Source organism: Balaenoptera borealis, assembly GCF_965194805.1.
Source record: "Balaenoptera borealis genome assembly, chromosome: 19".
Taxonomy (NCBI): Eukaryota; Metazoa; Chordata; class Mammalia; order Artiodactyla; family Balaenopteridae; genus Balaenoptera; species Balaenoptera borealis.
In genome coordinates this window covers 1045211-1064735 of record NC_138878.1, presented here as the reverse complement: position 1 = coordinate 1064735, position 19525 = coordinate 1045211, and the positions used below count along the sequence as shown (strand labels likewise).

The 19525-nt window shown below is 66.2% G+C and overlaps 1 protein-coding gene across 1 annotated transcript in view; it reads right to left on the bottom strand.

The window, feature by feature from the left end:
• PIEZO1 (piezo type mechanosensitive ion channel component 1 (Er blood group)) overlaps positions 1 to 19525 on the bottom strand; it is a 55183-nt gene that overhangs the window by 23374 nt on the left and 12284 nt on the right. The window contains exons 2-3 of the mRNA XM_082368513.1: positions 5807 to 5902; positions 888 to 1010 (exon numbers count right to left, since the gene is read on the bottom strand). Of these exons, the coding sequence (XP_082224639.1) occupies positions 888 to 1010; positions 5807 to 5902 (219 nt within the window). The remainder of the gene's footprint in view (positions 1 to 887; positions 1011 to 5806; positions 5903 to 19525) is intronic.

The window sequence follows — 19525 nt, the reverse complement described above, 5'->3', positions numbered from 1 at the left end:
AGAACGCTGCCTCCGCCGGTAGGGTAACTGAGGCCCAGCCGGGGAAAGCTGGGCAGATCAAAGCCCATTAGTTCTGCCTGGCAGAATGGGTTTCATGGCCCAGCTGGGCGTTGTGTGGCCCGGGAGGCTGGGCCGGGCTCTCGGACCCATCGGCCGAGGCCGGCTGCTCCTTGGGGGCCCGAGTGGGGAGGGCTGGTCTAAGAGCCGCCAGGACCAGAGGGCCCTCGAGGCACCGGACTTCTCTCCAGTTTCTAAACTGCAGGAGGGGCACGATCTTCATGGAATGAAAATGGGAAGCGGGGTGGGACACCCTGCCTGCCACGAGCCAGTAGGGCATGGAGGTGGGAGACCCCACCGGGCAGTGGGGATGGGAGCCCAGGGTTCCGTCATCTGAACACTGGGGCGCTAGTGTCAGTGGAGGTGGGAGGGCTGGGCGCCGGCTGGGGATTCCATCCTCGGGGTGAAAGGGCGCAGGACAGCGGGCGGGCGGCACACCAGGGCCCGCCCCCCGGCTAAGTCTCTCTGCCCCAGAGGGCTCAGGAGGAAGATGTGAGAGGCAGGGGTCTGAGAAGACCGGGGCTGCCCGGACACTGGGCTCTGGGACCAGCACTGGGCCGGTGCTCAGCCCAGCCCCACGGCCACCTATTACCGGGGCACTTGAGCTGGGCCCTTTGGGCTGGACGTAAACCGTGGCCGGGCACTCAGAGGCGGCCCGTATCAGGCCAGGCCTGGGTGAGGCAGGGCGGCCCCTGAGGCTGAGCTGACCTTTCCGAGGAGCGTGCGGCTCCCCAGCCCGCCCCAGGCTCTCCAGTCGCTCAGGAGGCCGTCGGCTCTCCCCCAGGCCTGCTGCCCCCAGGCACCCCCTTCCTGGCCCTTCGGTGACTCACAGCTCGGCCCCAGAAGCTGGTCCAGGTGGGGCATGGTATGCAGGCATATCTGGAAGGTGAGGTGGGCTGCCAGGAAGAGGAGGCTGAAGCCCAGCAGGACTCGGAGGAGGCGGCCAGTGTGACCTGGAGGCGGAGACGGCAGCGGTGAGGCCGGCACGCAGCCGGGCCTGGAGTGGGGGATGGGGAGGGGGCAGACCGGTCAAGGCCACTCAGCCCTGGCTATCAGCCCTGAGCCAGGCTGTGTCCACCAGCCCAAGACACGCACCCAGGGTCTTAAGGGGCCGTGAGCAGCGAGCTCATGCAGCACACCCCTCCTACACCGTCCCACTGACTGCTCACCACAGCCCTGTGGTCCAGCACTGTCATGACCCCAATTTACAGACTGGGAAATGGACACAGAGAGGTGAAGTGACTTGTCCACAGTCGCACAGCGAGGAATCGGCAGAGTATATAGTACACCCATCCTGCCTGCGCTTGGTCTTGCCCCCTTCCTGGGGCGTGGAGCAGTGGGGGCAGAGCCAGTGCAGGAAGGAAAGGCCCTCTCGGGCTGGGGGGCCACCTTCAGTGTTGCTCATGTATCCAGGAAACATCTGTGTTGCTGCTTGGCCCTGGCAGCGGGGTGCTGCTTCATGCCCAATGCGGGCTGAAAGCACGCACCATCCAGGGAAGGCCCTGCCCAGCGCTCCACCACACTGCTTATCGAAGCTGGGATGCTCTCCTGCCCACAGAACAAAGCCTCAGGCTCCGAGAGGTGGCTGTACCCTGGGAATTCACACGATGAGTTGAGGTATGGGAGGAATTAATGAATGGATGGATGGATGAATGGATGGCAGGAGGGATGGATGGATGAAGGGATGGGGGGATGGATGGGGAACAAATGGATGGGAGGATAAATGGATGGATGGGAGGATGGAAGGATGGATGGATAGATGGGAGAAAGGATGGATAAATGGTAGATGAGAGGATGTATGATGGGGGATAGGTGGGGGAATGGATGGGAGATAGATGGATGAATGGATGAGAGGATGGATGGATGGATGGGAGGAGAGATGGTTGGGAGGAGAGATGGATGGATGGATGGGGGATGATGGGATGGGGGATGGATGGAAGAATGGATGGAAGGAAGGAGGGATGGATGAATGGATGAGAGGATGGATGGGAGGATAGATAGTTGGGAGGAGGGATAGATGGATGGAAGGGAGGATAGATAGTTGGGAGGAGGGATGGATGGATGGATTGGAGGACAGATAAATCAATGAACGGATGGGAGGATGGATGGATGGAAGGAAGGAAGGAGGGATGGATGGGAGGATGGATGGATGGATTAGAGGACAGATATATAAATGAATGGGGGGATGGGAGGATGGGAGGATGTATGGATTACAGGATGGTTGGATGATGAGAGGATAGAGGGATGGCTGACAGCAGTGTTGGGTGAGGCCAAAGGGCAGCTCTGATTTCAGAGGGGGAGGGGGGTCAAGCCAGTGTGGGGCTCCTGAATTGCCCAGGAGGGATAAAGGGTGTGGCAGGCGACCACTGGAGTCTACCCCAGTGGGTTCCGAGCTTCGGCCCTGAGTGTCAGAAGGAGCGAGCATCATTGGCGGGTGCGCGCAGGGTGCGTATGGGCGCTAGACCACACACTGCACTTGCTGGAAGTGCCGCCTGCCTCTCTCCTTGACCTGGGGTCACTCGTTCGGTCACGTGAGGCCTGCACAGCACAGGAGCGCCGCGGAAGGATGGGGCGTGCCTTCGTGGGCAGGCAACCCCACCTCTGTCGTGCAGGGCAGGGGTCACACGGAAGTCTGTCCTCCTGAAGGAGCCGGGGCTCCGCTCAGGGACTTTAGGCTCAGGCAGGAATCTGGAGACGCAGGACGTGGGGCTGGGAGGCTGTGGCTCCAGGAGCAGAAGAGAGGGAGGCTCGTGGCGGGTACAAGGAGCATCTGTCTGACCCAGAGCGGGCAGCGGGTTGAGCCCCAAACCTCCCTGACGCGGCTGCTCAGCCTGCAAACGCTCCAGGGCTTCTCTGCCCTCGGCACCACCTGCCGCCACGAAGGCCCCGCTCCCACGACCCTGTTCTGGGGCAGCCCCGGCCCCTGGCGGGTGCAGCGCCCACCCCGGGCCCGGCTCCGGCGCTACGGTGAGCGGCTTGCAGACCTCGCCCTCCTGACGCGATCTGGGCAAGCAGAGATGAGGGAAGGGGCGTCCTCCGGTCGTCCGAGGCCCCGTCACACCGAGGGCGGTGCAGAGGTGAGGCAGGGAGGGACAGGGTCCCCACGGGGGGACGTCAGAGTTTGAGCACGAGGCTGGGGGGAGCGGGGTCCCAGCTGCTCTGCCGACCCCGGGGCGTCGTCTGCTCACAGGCAGGAGGGCGCAGGTCTGGGGGCATGGCAGAGCCTCTCATCCCCTCACCCAGCAAAGACAGGCAGCCTCCCGGTGCACTGACTGCTCTGCGAGGTGACCCAGACCCGCCCGCCAGGCCCACCACGTGCAAACAGCACCTGAGTGAAAGCAGAGCCGAGGGGCTCCAGGGGCAGGTGCACCCTCTCCCGCGAGCAGCCGCGGGGCTGGGTTTTGTGCTAAGGCAGGGACAGGGCCTCCCTGAGTCCCTAAACATTAATCAGGTCGCCAGGAGCTGAGCCTCGGGTCTACCTGCAGCCCCGCCCCGCCCCGCCCTGCGCGGGGCACGTGGCCCATGGCCGCCGCCCCATCGCCCGGCAAAGTGATGGTCCTGACCCCTCTCCGCCCTGCACAGGGAGCCGGGGTCAGGCTGACGCCCCCACGGGGATGGGGCCAGGAATCGGCGCCCACGGGCACCCTGCGCAGCCTCAGACCTTCCACCTGCTGCCGGCGCCGAGGCCCAGCTGCGGCACAGGCACGGGCAGGCCTCACATTTTCCTCTCTCCTGCCCGGAAAAACCCGGCAACCTCCCTGTCCCTGAAGGGCCTCTGGGGCTGGACAGAGGGACGGATGGAGGTCACGCGGGCAAGTCTCCCCAGCGCCTCGCCCTCCACTCCCTGACCCTTCCCCACTCTGGACTCCTGCCCTGGCCAGGAGCCTGTGCTTCCCCCACTGCCAATTAGAAGCAAGTGTTCCCAGTTGCCAGGGGGCAGGAACTATTGACGGAACAAGCTGCTCTGAGCCCGGGAACGGGGCCCACGGAGAGGAGAGGAAGGCCTGGATGGCAGACTCTGCCCAGCAGCCCTCCCCAGGGAGCTGGGAGCTGGGGGGCAGCTGGGGCAGCCGGCTGGGGAGGGGTCTGGCCTGCAGTCCCCCGTGGCTCCCTGCTCTGCCCCCGTGCTGGGGCCCCTTCCCTGAATTCTACCCACACTCCAAGATCAGGGCTCCGTACGAGTGCCCCAAGTGAGGAGAGAGGCTGATGAGGGGGGGTTACCACCAGAGGCCACAGGCCGGGGAGGGGTGACCTGCCACCCTGTAGAAGGCAGAATGACACTCCTCCAGGGAAATCCATGCCCAATCCTGGGGCCCTGTGAGTGCTTCCTGACACAGCAAAGGGGAACCAACGGTGCCAATCAGCTGGACTTCCAACAGGGAGCTGCTCCTGGTCTCCCTGGAAGGGGAGGTCCTAACTGTGGACAGGGGGCAGGAGGGCAGAGTCAGAGTGACAGGGGGTGACTGTCATTGACTGGCCATCGCCAACCTGGACAATGGAGGGAGAGACCCCGGGCCAAGAAGCTGGAAAAGATGAGGAAGCAGGTGCTCCCCAGAGGCTCCAGGAGGGACCAGCCCTGCGACACCTGGGCTTTCGCCCCGTGAGGCCCGGGCCAGACTCCGACCTCTGGACGGTGAGTGGGGATGTGTCGTGTGGCCGCTCAGTGTGGGGTGGTCTCAGCAGCCACAGGCCATGCCCAGGCCCCAGAGTGGCCAGCACCCCCCGGGGGCAGTGCGTGGGCATGCCTCCCTCCAGGGTCTCGGCCAAACCCTCGGCCCGCCGGGCACGGGGTGTCACACCCTGACAACTTGCTCCCTGGGGACCCTCTTTTAAGCCTGGGCGCCTCTCTTCACCCTCCAAAACCTAATGGCCTCCCTACCCACGAGGCACACAGCAGTCCCCAGGCACCTGTCCTCACCGAGAAGCTGGGACGACAGCAGATCCAGAAGCACCCAGAGAGCATCTGGTGGGAGCCCCAGCGCGAAGGGACCCCTCAGCCGTGCCCCCTTCCCGTGCCACCCGCCTGCAGGCCTGTGCTCCCTTCACAGGGGCCCGTGCTCTGCTGGGCAGGGGGCAGGGCACCTCCTACGCAGGGGTCCTCTCCGCTCCAGCTCCTCTCGGACGAGCCCGTGCCGTGGGCGCCACCGTCCACACCGTCCTGGGAGCCCAGGCGCCCTGATGGGCCTTCCCACCCGTCTGCCTGGCGGACACAGAGGCCGCCCTCCAAGAGCTCAGAACTAGGTGGAGACCGCCGTGCGCCCAGCCACCCCGTTACCCCGACGACGAGGTGGCCGGGGGGAAGCCGAGGCCCCGCAGCACGCCGAGCGCACGTGGATGGAGCCCGAGTCCACGGCGGGGCGGGGGAGCCGCGCGGCACCTGGACTTCAGGTTGGCCGCAGCCGCTCAGATGGGCCGCAAGGACGGCGCTGGGACAGGGTGGGGATTGGGGGAGGGACCCGGCGGGAAGGTGGCCCAGTCCACGGCCAGGGGACGCCCCAGGGGCCTCCTGCATCATGGCCCCTGTGACATGAGGTCAGAAAAGAGGTTGTGAAACCAGCCAAGGGTCCACCATGAAAAATGAAACTCAGGACCACCCATCCTTCCCTGGTGGCTCTTCATCCGCGGAGAAGGTCCATCCCTGCCCGGTTCTGCCGGGGCCCCAACGCTCCCCACCCCCAGGCAGCTGGACAAAGAGCCCCGAGACCCCGAGTCACCCCACCACCCCCTGCAGAGCCCTGCCCGCCCTTACCTTGGATGCTGTGCCGGGAGGGGCCCGGGAACCAGGGCAGCAGCAACAGAAACAGCAGGTAGACCAGCGAGAGCGCGTTGATGCGGAAGAGGCAGGCTGCGGAGGAAACAGGACGCGGTCAGCCGGCCCCGCCCCCCCACCATCGCCCCCTGAGCCCCTCTGCCGTGGGTGCTGTGCGTGTCACCGCTGCAAGGCTGCCACCTCCCCGCGTGGGCGAGCGACCTCGCTCAGTGCGTGACGTGTCACTGGTACCGGGAGCACCGTGCCTGACTAACGACGGCTCCGCTGTCCACTGACAAGCGTGGCCGTCGTGTCTGCAGAGCCCCTGCCACGGGGCCAGCCCTGAGGTCATGACATTCTCCAGCCTTGCTTTCTCCCCTTTGTAAGATGCTATGTTTTCAGTCAACACACAGCACGGCTGATTTTGGGGTCCAGCTCCCTTAGCCTCCTCCCCCCACCTCCGCCTCCCAGACAGCCGGGTGCGCCCATGTTGCCCGGGGCACGAGTCACGCAAGTGTCTGCAGCCGCTCCACCTCTCCCCTCACTGACTCGAGGGCGCCCCCGCGTCTCGCGCTGCTGACCCCATCCTGATGAAGTGCAGGGGGTGCCGGGACCTCACCCGCCCCCAGAAAGTGAGGGGGTCTGGGGGTGCCAGGGAGGTGCCGTGTGTCCCAACTCAGGTCTCGTCACTGAGCAACCGGGCCACTCAGCCTTCCCCGGGGGCCCGAGAGGGGGCTGGGCCAGGAAAGCCCCGCTCGCTGCCCAGAGGAGACCAGCATCGCGTGGGCAACCCTGGCGAGGTCCCCAGGCTGGAGCCACCTCTGCCCATTCCGCTCCTCAATCACCACGGTCAGCAAGCGGGCCCGGGTGACCCAGCCCTGCCCACCCAGGCCCAGGACGGAGCAGTTGGCTGTGGGCGCCAGTGTCCACCACGGATCCAACCCCCGGCCCCCGCGGACGGCCCAGCCTCACGGCCCAGTCATCGTGATTGAGCGGAGCTGCACGGGACAGAAGCCCACCCTGGATCGGGTCTCCAAGAGGGGGATCACTCTCCCACCTCTGCTCTCTGCCCCTCAGACCCCCAGGTGTGGCCCGTGAGCCCAGCAATGGCTGGACCGCCACTTAGGAGCCGTCTGGACGGCCTGGGCCAGAACAAGCCGACCTGAACCCGGCCACAGACTCAGCTATACGATCTCCCCGGAGCAGGTGGCAGGGCCAGGTGGGGTGTTCAGCCCCTTCCCACTGTCTCCTTAAGCCCCCCATCGCCCGACCAACGCGGAAGCCCCGGAGCACCACGCGGCCAGTGCCGCGGTCCCGAGCTCTGGTCAGGCCGCCGTCCTTCCTGGACGCTGCCGCGCCCTCCCGCTCCCTGGAGCACCCCTGAAGCTAAGCAGCCTCCTTCCGCCACGTACACCTGCCACAGCCAACAGCGCGACTCAAAACCTCAAGCTTTTCCACAAATATACGTTTTCGTAAAAACAAACAAAAAAATCAATCCGATCTGGCCCAAGAGGCAGGAGGGAAATGCATTTACGGCAAAGGCTTGTAAAGTTCCTTCCTGTTTCCCAGAGCTGCACTTTTCAGCCTGCTGGGTTCTGCCCCTCTCCTTCCACAGTGCCAGCCAGGTGGTACCCACCCACCCAGCCATCCAGGTAACTTTCTCCTGAGGGCGCACGCTGCAGGTCTCTCCCCTGAGGTACTCATGTTCTGATCCGCCAAGGACACCAGAGCTGAACGAGCACACGCGCACCAGCAATGGCGTTCGCTAGCCCGTGACAGGGAGGCGAACGGAGTGCAGGCCCCGGGGAAACTCCCGGAGGCCTGGCTCTGGCTCTGACGCTGACGCCGACCCAGGATGGGGAGACGGAGCTAGTGCTTTCCAGGTGAGGGTTTCGGTCTGGGAAGATGCAAAGTTCCAGAGGTGGTGGTGACGGTTGCACCATACTGAGAATGTACTTAATGCCACTGAACCGTACACTTAAAAATGGTTAAGGAACTTCCCTGGCGGTCCAGTGGTTACGACTCTGCGCTCCCACTGCAGGGGCCACAGGCTCGATATCTGGTCGGGGAACCAAGATCCCGCATGCTGCGTGGCGTGGCCCCCAAACTTAATAACGATAAATAAATAAAATGGTTAAGATGGTAAATTTTATCTTATGTGTATTCTACCAAAATAAAAGAACAAACAGCCCCAGAAATCAGCGAAGGATCTCAGAGACCAGAACTGGAGGGTCAGGGGCCAGCCAGAGCCCTGCCGTCTTCAGATCTCAGAGGCCAGAGCCCTGCCGTCTTCAGATCTCAGAGACCAGAACTGGAGGGTCAGGGGCCAGCCAGAGCCCTGCCGTCTTCAGATCTCAGAGACCAGAACTGGAGGGTCAGGGGCCAGCCAGAGCCCTGCCGTCTTCAGATCTCAGAGACCAGAACTGGAGGGTCAGGGGCCAGCCAGAGCCCTGCCGTCTTCAGCCAGTGGAGCCGGCCTCCGTCCCCTCCCCAGCCCCAGGCCAAGCAGGAGGAAAAGAATCTAGAAGCTCCATCTGCCAAAAGCAGGAAGTCAGAGATGAAGAGCCAGAGGGGGCAGGGTCGGGGGAGCGCGTGGGACGACTCGGGGACAGACAGCACGTCAGCCCCAAGTGGGCACTGCCAGGCACTGCCCCGCCCTGGGAGGGTCGCCGGGCGCCACAGCCCGCACAGGGCCTGCCCTGGAGGGGCGACAACGGCCCCTCAGAGTCATTCCTTCATTAGACACAGAGCAGACAGCCCAGCAGGAGGCACTGTCCCCAGGGGGACACGGCAGAGACCGAGGATGCGCGCGGCCTGGGACGCCAGCGTCTCCACCAACACAGATGAGGAAACAGAGGCCGTGGGGTGCCTAGGAGCGCGGCCCCGCAGAGACTGGCCGCCAGATGGTCCCCCTGCCAGGAAGCTGGCCCCGGCAGGCAGGTGGCGCCAGACAGCCCTGGACGCTGACCCAGGGGACGTGAGCCAGGACAGCTGGGCCCGCTGGCCTCCAGCCCCAGCAGGGTCGCCCCGGGCCAGGATGAGAGAGGGGGCTGGGGTCACATTCCCAGCCCACCTCCCCTCCCTGTTGTCAGGGCCTGGGGACAGGGTAAGAGGCCAGCAGAGCAAGAGTGGCCTGGGGCCAGCACGGGAGCAGGGAGCAGAGGCGAACAGGACTCGAAACGGGGCCGGCTCCCAAGGTCTCCCCCGTTCAGAGGGGGAATCAGGTTCCCACAGGAGAAGGGCTTTCGTGCCGGGAGAGTGAGGACGTGGGTCCAGACTCCTGGCTCCACAGCCAGCCCTCGGGGCCGCTGGCCTAAGTGCCATGAACGTGGCCGCACTGTGACTCTGCGTGACGAGGAGGCTCAGGGCATCTGAGCAGGCCGCCTGGAGGAGGTGGCATTGCTTTTGGCCTTGAGGGCCGGCTAAGACTCAGGGAAGGCCGGGGGAGGTTTGGGGCAGCCCCAGGCTCCAGCAGAGAAGGAAGACACTCAGGTGGAGAGGCGGTGGGGACGTCCTGAGAAGGGGGACGGCCTGCTCTGCCCAGGCAGCTCCCACCTCCCCATCAGAGCTGCCGGTGGCTGGTGACCTCATGGGGGAAATATGCCTTTTCCTGAGCCAGGAACAATAGGATGGGGTGAGAGCAAAGAGAAAGCCAGCAGGGCTGCCTGCTGGGCAGGAAAGGCCGCCCCCACCCCCCCCACCCCTCCGGGCATGTTTAACCCTTCAGAGACCCTCACCCAGCACATCAGAGCCCGGTCCTGCAGATGGGGAAAGTGACCCTGGTCTCAGCTGGTGCCCAGTCAGGAAGGGAGGGCAGGGAGGCCGGCGTGGAGGTCACAAACACCCGGGACGTTCCACGCAGAGCTGGACACCATGGCCCGGCCTGCAGGGAGATGGGCGCCTGTGGGGAGGGGGGCGGCCAGACGCCGAAGACCCCAGGTCCACCCGCGGTGCCGTGACGTCACCCCAAGGCTGGCCTGCACCCCGGGTGGGAGAAGAGGACACGAGGCCCGTCCTCCCGAGGGAGCTTGAGGAGGCCGCCTGCCCCAAGCCTCAGTTTTCCCACCTGTGAAGTGGGGGAAGGCATGCAGTGTGAAGGGCTGTGGGAGGGATGGGCAGCTCTTCAAGCACCCTCGGGGTCCTCACCTCGACCCTCCGAGGGGTGTTCTAGCCCCATGCGGGGAGGCCCCGGGACACATAGGAGGCCAGCCTGAGCACCACGCCATCGGCCCGTGGGACCCGCAGGCCAGCGTGGGCGGGTGACCCCAGAGGCTTGCACGGGCAGCACGAGAAGGCTCAGAGGTCATGCCAGGCCTGCGTCAGCATCGGAGCTGAAAGGACAGTGGGCCTGGGGGAGACCCAGGGAGAGGCCAGGACTGGGGGGGATGCACCACGGCCGCCATGACTGCCGAGCACCCGTGGGGGGCACTAGTGTCGCCTGTGCTTTGCAGATGAGGAACCTGAGCCGGGGGCGACACCCCGCAGAAGTGGTGTGGGTCTAGGTGGCCCAGAGAGCAGAAGGGGCTGGGTGAGGGTCAGCCCCAGGCGCTGCCGAACCAGCCCTACAGGACAGCCTGCAGGGGACAGATGCAGCGGGGGGGCTGGTCCAGGAGTAGCAGGTCTGCAGGGTCAGCTGTGGGAAACCAGGGCCCGGGCAGAGCCGCCCGCCCTCCCACCAGGCCGGGGGACAGCCAGGCCCCTTCCAGGGCGGCCGAGGCCACGGCACATGGAGAAACGGGGTGGAGGATGGGAGGGCGCGGGGCCCAGAGTCCAGGGGCGACTGCAGCTCACCGGCCCCTTCCTCCTCTTCTTGCTGGGCCCTGGCTCGGGGTCACGGGGAGAAGGGCCGTGGGCTGAGTGCTTGGGAAGAGCTTCTGGAAGGAGGCAGCTCGGTGGCAAAGAGCCCGGGCCAGGGGCCACGGAACTCACCCCAGCCTCAGTCTCCCCACCTGTGAAACGGCTGGAGGCCGAGCCCTGCAGGAGACACGGGCCTCTCTGGGCCTCAGTTTCCCCAGCTGTTGTGTGTGGGGGGTCATAACCACTCCCGCTCAGGGGGCTGCTGCCATGGAAACGGTGCCCGGCAGGTAGCAGAGAGAACTAACCAACCTCCAAGGCCCTGTTGGAGGACACAAGTCACGGCCGGCCACGCCCACTGCCACTCCTCTTGTGTAAAACTTAAACGAGGGCTTCCCTGGTGGCGCGGTGGTTCAGAATCCGCCTGCCAATGCAGGGGACACGGGTTCGAGCCCTGGTCTGGGAAGATCCCACATGCCGCGGAGCAGCTAAGCCCGTGCACCACAACTACTGAGCCTGCGCTCTAGAGCCCACGTGCCACAACAACTGAAGCCCGCGCGCCTAGAGCCCGTGCTCCGCAACAAGAGAAGCCACCGCAATGAGAAGCCCGCGCACCGCAACGAAGAGTAGCCCCCGCTCACCGCAACTAGAGAAAGCCCGTGAGCAGCAACGAAGACCCAATGCAGCCAAAAATAAGTAAAATAAATAAATTTATTTTTAAAAAAACTTAAATGAGAACAGACACACAAGTGTGAATGTCTAAAACACCCAAAAGAGCCACACTAAGCGGAGCCCGTGTTTACCTGTGTGGGAGGGGCTCGGTCCTACCTGGGAGCTTCCTTCTTCACGGGGAGAAGGTTCTCACGTGTAACTGGGGTTGCGTACAGTGAACTGACCGCGAGGGGAAGACGAGGGGGAACACACCACAGGGCAGTCGGGTCACCAGGACCAGGCTTCCCCTCCACACACCGGGCAGGAGGCTGGGAGAACATGAGTCATCTGAGTCCCCAGGCCCCGCGGCAGCGGCAGGACTAGGCCCGGGGTCTCCTGACCCGCCAACGGGCATCCTCGGGCCTGCCTCTCCGCCAGCTGGGTGAAGCTCCTCTGGGCAGGGCCAGGCGGAACCCCGAGGCTCAGAGACCCCAGGGGAAGGCTGCCAGGCCAGGGCAGCTGCCAGGGCGGGGGTCCCGCGCGAGCCCGGCTGCCCCCACGCCCCCAGCCCGCTGCAGCTCCAGCCAGCTTGCTCACTCTGCCTTATTTGGCTTAGAGGAGAAACCCATAAACACTTCCCTGCTTGCTTCTGCCAGGGGCAGGCAGGCGGGCGGGCGGGCGGGCGACAGAGGAAGAGGACAGACGTGGCAGTGGGAGTGCCCAGCGGCACCGGCCGTCCCCGGCCGTGCCTCGCAGCTCCCACGGCAGCACCCACAGCACGCGGTGGCCACACCTGCCACCCCCCCGCCCTCCAGGCCGAGACCCAGAGGAGACCAAGGGCTAGATCAGACCCAGCTTTCTGGAAGGGGAAGGCCGGGGAGGTCAGCCGACGGTCCTCCCCACGCACCCGCTACCCTCGGGACAAGAGCTGTGGCCAGGGCCAGCACAGGCAGCACGGGGCTGGCACCTCAGGGCCCCTCGGAGAGCCCACGGAAGGCTGGGGGAGGGGGCGCTAAGGGGTCCCGCCGCCCAGACCCGCCTGCGGCCGAGACGGCAGGCCCTTCAGCCGCGCTCCCTCCACTGCCCGCCACCTGCCCCTCACGGTCCGTGCAGCACGTGCCCGCCTGAGACCCCGTCCCACCCGGGCAGCCGAGGGCTGCACGTGGCCGTTCGGGGCTCCCTGCACAGACGGTCTCGGGTGGGACCACGCCGCAGGGCAGGAGGGGCAGCCGGCTCTGGGCGCCACGGGAAGGACAGGCCTACAAAGCCCGAGAACCTCAGCGACCTTCAAAGGAATCCCCTTCCTCCCACAGGAGGTGGGAGGCCACAGACACGGACGCAGGCTCGTGGGGATGGGGCTGGGCAGGACGGAGCGAGGGGACAGGAGCGGCCACGGGACACTGTGTTACCTACGTGGGGCCCCGCCAGCAGCCTGGGGCGCCTGGTGCAGGCGCAGGGTTTACCTGCCACCGCGTCCAGGCTCAGCGAGTGCGGTGTCCAGGAAACCTGGCTGCACGGCTCCCTGACCGCACAGGGCAGGCGCAGGCGGCTGGTCCCCTCCCTGCAGCACGGCGACTGCCCAGGGCCGAGGGGGCCTGGTGGCCGCCGTGGACCAAACACAGGGGAAGGGGCCGAACCACGTCTCAGGGGGGCTCCCGACAGCACCAGCATTGCCCACGACGTGCCACACGGGCCAGGCTGGTACCGCTGCAGCCGTTCAGACCGGGCTGGGGGTGCAGGATGGCTCCGTGAGGTGACCGGCAGGTGAAGCAGGGGGGACGTGAAAACCTGAGCCTGAGCTTTCAGCCAGCACTGCCCAGGCCCGGCGGGCCGGGTGGCCAGGCCAGGGTGGGGGGCTGCGGAGAGAGCCGCGCTGGGGGTCAGGCGTGGGCCTCAAGGGCCGCTCACAGGCCTCCTGACTCAAAGGGGAGCCACCTCCCAGGCCCCACTGCAGCCCCTCCTCCGCCAGGGAGACGCGGCGGAGGCCCCGCGGTGCCTCTGCCCCCGAGGCTGCTCAGACCCCGTGCCCCAGAGCTCGGCCTCCCCTGACGGTCCTCGGCACTGCCGGCTCCCCCAGACCAGGGCCCACGGGGCTTCCCCGGAAAACGGCGCTCTCCCGGCCCTGTGTCTGGAGCTGCCGGCATTTGCTGTGGCCTCTGCTCCCCTGGAGGGTCAGGGCTCCCACCCCACCTCGCCCTCCACAATGGAGAGGCTGGATTCCAGACCAGGGGTGGAGTCCGCATTCCACAGAGAGGGTCAGAGACCGCCCCCCACCCCCAGCCTCCCAGAACAGGAGGAGGCCTCACTCTTCTTTATAAATTTATTTATTTATTTTTGGCCGCACTGGGTCTTTGTTGCGGTGCGCGGGCTTCTCATCGCCGTGGCTTCTCTTGTCGCGGAGCACGGACCCTAGGCACGCGGGCTTCAGTAGTTGTGGCTCGCGGGCTCTAGAGCGCAGGTTCAGTAGTTGTGGCGCACAGGCTTAGTTGCTCCGCGGCACGTGGGATCTTCCCGGACCAGGGCTGGAACCCGTGTCCCCTGCGTTGGCAGGCGGATTCTTAACCACTGCGTCACCAGGGAAGCCCCAGGAGGCCTCACTCTTATCTGCACAGTCTCTGCAGGCTGACAGGTAAGGGGACAGCGTGCAGACACGCCCCTCCCCATCTCTGCCCCAGACGTGGTTTGACAACGTGCCCCCTCCCCAGGCCACCTAGAGCTCAGGGCCTGGCCGAGATGGGGGCCAAACCTGGGGCTGCACGGAGGGCCACAGTGCGCAGGTGACAGCCAGCCCATGTCCCCAAGGCCAGTGCCCAGCACGGGGAGCCCTCCTGCCACACGTGGGGAGACTGGCACCCTTGGCCTCTCCACGTGGGTCAGCCCTGTGCAGGGCCCCCGCCCTCCCGGACCCCTGCCTCCAACACGTCCCAGGGACAGACAGGACCCCCTCCAGGCTCCAGGAAAGGGCCTCCCAGCTGAGCTGCACCCCCAGACCGTGAGGAGCAGACCCCACTGCACCCCCGTGAGCGCTGCCACGCCCAACCCTGGGCTCTGTGCCAGCGAGGGGCTCCTGTTGGCCATTTGTCAGACGGGGAAACTGAGGCACACAGGGTGCAGCCGCGCTGCCCTCGCGGAGACCGAGCCCTGACCGGCTCCTCGGCACACCAGCCCCACGCAGCCGGGTTCCACCTGCTCGTTCCCGGGCCCCAGTCCCCCAGCTCCCCGGGGAGCACCCCCCCAGCCCGCATGCCAGCTCACAGGGGACAGACGAGTGGCCCCCGACAACCAGAGTGTCCGCGTGCCCCTGCAACAAGGCTGCCCGTCTGGGGGGCGCAGACAGAAACACACGTGGTGACGGGACAGCGGCCCGGGCGTTCAGCTCTGCGTAAACAAGGACGCTCGGGACCCGGGGCCACTCCCACCCCGCCTGGAATTCCAGGCTGGTCGACACAGTGGGGCTCCGACGGGGGCGGCCCCCACGCCACAGCGCCGGAAATGAGGGGGAGGGGGACCCCCCTGATGCAGGACTCGGGCCTCGCCACCCACACTGCCCGCCTGGGCCTCGGGGAGCCTCGCCACCCACACTGCCCGCCTGGGCCTCGGGGAGCCTCGGCCACCCACACTGCCCGCCTGGGCCTCGGGGAGCCTCGGCCACCCACACTGCCCGCCTGGGCCTCGGGGAGCCTCGGCCACCAGCACCCCTCACACAGACCCCGTCCAGGGCCTCCGCACCCTCGGGCGACGCAGACAGGTAGGTAGCACCCAGAGCGGCGCGAGGGGACTCGGAAGGCGACGCGAAGCCGCGGGAGCCGCGGGGCCGGCGCTGCTTCCACGGCTCGGGGGTACGCGCGGACTGCACCCTCCAGCCAGCAGCCCACACGTCTTCCCAAAAGTCCTCCGTGTGACAAGACGCGGCGTAACCCCTCCTACAGGCCCGCGGTCCTCCTAGCGGGGTTCCCAGGCCACCCCATCGGCGTCCCCTGTGGATCTGGCGGCATCGCAGATCCCAGGCTTGCCCAGAGCCACGTGCTGTGACGTGGCCCCGGCGGACACGCCCTGCCGACGGAAGGCTACCTGGGCCTGGAAGGAAGCAGGTGCACGGTCCTCCCAGCTTAGAAGGGGCAGCAAGCTGATTATTCGTGGGACACCTGCCGCAGCCGGGCCCGAGGCCACGGGGCTTCTGAAGAGCCCGGGCTGCGTCACCTTCCAGCAGCCACCGAGGCCAGGGCCACCTTTCCAAACGTGGGTGCCCGCCGCGGGCGGACCGGCGCTCCAGTCTGCCGCCAGCTCTGGCCCGGGACTGAAGGGTGGGGCGCTGCCTCAGAGCCCCACCCTGTGACTCAGCTGGCCCGCAGCACCCCGAGTCCCTCCGCCTGTCTGGTCTGGATCGTGCCAACAGCCCCAGAGCCTGGTCACAGCCCGCCCCGCTCTCCAGGGCCCTTCCCAGCACCTAGGGAGAGGGGAAGAATGCCACCCGGCCACCTCTGGCTGGCAGGCGGGGGTGGGTCCGCAGGCCCCTTCAGGGCCCTGCCCTCCTCAGGGACGCGGGAGCTTCGGCGGGGAGGGCGTCCCCGCCTGGGCATTTAGGAAGGAGGCTCTGGTCACCCGTGTGTGTCAGCAGGAGACAGCGTCAGGGCCCCTTGGGAGAAAGGGGACATTCATGGGCCCCTGCCCCACGACCACCTTGCTCCCCAGCAGACGCCCACCCCAGCACAGCGCTGACCCCGGAAGGCGCCCCACAAACGTGGCAGGGAGCAGCGGGGGCGGCCCTGCCCTGGGAGAACCTGTCTGCTCTCTTCACTCGGGCGAGCGCACTGAGGTCAGGGGACGGCCCGAGAGTGTGGAGGTGTGACCAGAGGCATCACGTGCCGACCAGCACACCCAGCCTTGCTTTCCCCAAGTGGCAGGCTGGCCGGGAGCTTCTGTGAGGGGCCTTCGGGCCGGCGTGGTGCTTCATCCCGTGTCAGCCTGTTCAGTCAGCCTTAGATGGGACTTCCACGTCCAGCAGGCAATGGAGGACGGTGGACACCCTCCCAAACGTGCGGCCAATTGGAAGAAAACCTTATAGCAAAGTCTGAGGCCCCCAGGGAAGAAGGAATTCTCCAGCTCCTTAGAAATTTGGACTCCAGATTGCAACATCAAGGCTTGCCCAAATTTCCAGCCTGCCCGGCTCCTTGCAAATTTCAGACTGGTCTCACAATTGCGTGAGCCAGTTCCTTACAACAAATCTCCTTCTCACTCCCTCTCTCTCTCCCTCCCTCTCGTCCGTGTATACGCCGCTATGTAAGACACCATATCTATCTATCCATCTCTTACTGGCTGTTTCTCTGGAGAACCCTGGCCGATCCACCTGCTTTCAGGCTTCTGCACTGTGAACGGCAGGCTGGCCCACCCGCCTCTGAGGTCTGGGCCCAGGTGGCTGCAGGGCTGGGGCAGAAAGGGTGTCGGGGGCCCCACACGGGCTCTGGAAACTCAACAAGTGCACGGTGACCCAGGGAAAAATCAACACTGTCTGCTCCTAACAACCAGTCTGGGCAGGGCGGCTCAGCCTGCACCCCCGCCCCCGCCAACAGGCACCAGCCCCCGGAGCAGGGCTGCGGCTCATGCCACTCTGAGCATCCACGACCAGGGGCAAGACGGCAGCGGGGGGCGGCGGGGGGCGGGGTGCACCCCAGGCTCGAAGCCCGGCTCCATCAAGCCAGGAGTGGGCTGCCGTTTCCCCTCGGCAGGAAAGGTCGCTGACCCACTCACGGCACGTCCAATTTCCTTTTCTTCCTTCTCAGGAGTTTTTTAGATGCAGAGAAGCACAGAAATAATTAGCAAGCAAGTTCTACTTCTCCTGCCAACGCATGTATTACCAGATTAAACTTCACCCACTCAGCTGAAGTGTCCTTTGTTCACCTCCCCAGGACTCCTCTCCCTTCCTTGAGAAAAAACGCTCATGAATTTCAGGATATCCTTCCAGGAAAGAGCCACTTCTGGGCTCTGGAATTCCACCTGGGGTCATTTCCAAGGGGGCATCCAGGCCTGCAGCTGTTGGGCCGGAAAGATTACAAAAGCAGCCTCGGGCGCCCTGGGCTTCGCCCCATGTCCGCCACAGAGATGCCACCCTTGCCCGGGCTCCCGTGAGCCCGTCTCGGCCCCTCCTGACTCCCAGGAGACCAGAACCCAGAGTCCCCTGGCAGCCCACCCGACAGGACTAAGCAGGTCTGGGGCTTTCTCCCCTCTCAAATCCGCTTTGAAACTTCCCGAGGCACCGTCTCCAGGACTGCCGAGAAGGGCTGGGGCAGGGGGATTGGCGCTGCCGGACCCCTGCCCGCCTCCGCTCGCCCCTCTCAGATCCCGCCAGCGCAACGCCATCAGCTCGCAGCCAGGGCGCCAGGACAGACCCAACCATCCTGCCCAGGCTGGCTGTTCGGAGCTGTCGGCCCACGGAGCAGGGACTGCGCTGGGGGAGGGAGGTCCCCGCAGGCCACAAGCCAAGGCCACTCCGCCAGCGAGTGACGGAGCCGGGCCTTTCACTACGGGGCGGCCTCTCCCCGCAGCCAGGAAGCAGCGCTCCCTCCGAAGGTCCTCTCGGGATGGAGCTCAGCTCCACAAGCTCCCCTTCGTGGCTCCCGTCACCGGCGGAACAAACCCACGCTCCCTAACGGGACCCCCAGCCGTGCCCACGGCTCCAGCACCACCAGGCTCTTCCCTAAACTAGGCGCGCGGCTCACACCCCGCCCCGCGCACAGCAGACCTGCCCCTCAGCCCCGGCCCAGCTCTCTATCACCTCCTGCGGGAGATGGACCCTCCAGATGCAGGCTCGAGCCCCTGAGGGTCCGTGCTGCCGGGGGAGGGGCCGGGGGAGGGGCCGAGGCTAGGCCATCACCCAGGCTCGGTCCAGCATCACAGACCCAGAGCGACCCTCGAGGTATGCCCCCTGCCCGTCCGGCGCCCGGGCCACGCGGCGGGAGTGTCCCCACTGGCTCCTGGTGACGGGGTCAGCTCCCCAGACAGAGGAGGCACAGCCACGTAAGAGCAGAGAGCGCGGGCAGCTGGGGACGGGGCAGTCCTGGCCGAAGCCATACGTTCAGTTCCTGGAAAAAGAGGGGCGGCAAAAACTGCCTCTCACCCACCACATCCGGTGTTTCTGGAAAACTAATCCAATTCCCGACAGCAAGGCAAGCGGCAGACATCCGCAGGGATCCCGAGCAACATGGCGAACAGGCCCCCACGAGGCTCGAGGCGGAGCCGGCGCCCTCCCTCCCGGCCAGCTCCACTCCCCGGGGGCGGCCAGGACCCAGGGACCCTTACTGGCAGCGAGGAGCAAGCAAGCCAGCTCCCACCCACCGCCCCCAGGCTCAGGCGGCCCAGCCCCCAGAAGGCCTCGGCCATCAGCACAGGGGCAGCTGTCACCTCGGGGCTGCCGCCCACAACGGGCAGGTCACGAAGTGCCAGGGACGCCCCGAGCTGAGAGGACGCGTTCCTGGGCCCGGCAGCCTGTGGCCACAGGACTCAGGCTCTGCGTGCCGTCCCGGGCCTCTGTCCCCCCGCCCCGTGAAGCAGGGACACCAAGCCCATACACCTCAGCGGCTGGCTCGTGGGTACGCGTCAGCTGAGCGTTCTCCGGCGACAGGGAGAGAGCTTGCGGCCGCCCACCTGAGCCCGGCCTGTGCTCAGCCCGAGGCCACCTGCCCACAGCCCAGGGGCCCTGGGACCAGAACCAGGCCTCAGCGCGCCTCCCACCGCTGCCCCCAAGGGTCAGGCTGGGCCTCTGGGAACATGCAGGCTCTGGTCACCTCCGGGGAGGAGGCCCCCAGGCGTCCCCGCTACACACGGACAGGCCGCAGGGTTCCTGTGCCTCGTCCCGCTGCCGCAGCCGATGGCGGGAGACCAGGGAGGGCCCCCCGGCGCCCAGCAGGCCCACAGAAACCCGCTCCCTGCGCCCCCCCAGTGTCCCTCGACCCGGAGGGGCTCCCGAGGCCAGGGATGTCCCCCCCAGGCAGACACGCCCCCTGGCTGGGGGCCCTTCTGACAGCCACACACACGGTTCCATCCTCACACTCTGTGACGGATCCCACGGGAACCTGACGCCCAGAGCATCCCGTCCCTCTGTGCCCAGATGCCAACCACACGCCCACCCTCCCTGGACGGGTCACAGCCCAGCTGGCTCCTGGTTCCTGGGCTTTCCAGCTTGGGGCTTGGAACTGGCTCAGCTTCTCTGGGCTGCGATTCTCTGTGCCACCGCCTCAGAGGCCAGGCCGAATCAGACGGGACTCCCTGGGGGGGCAC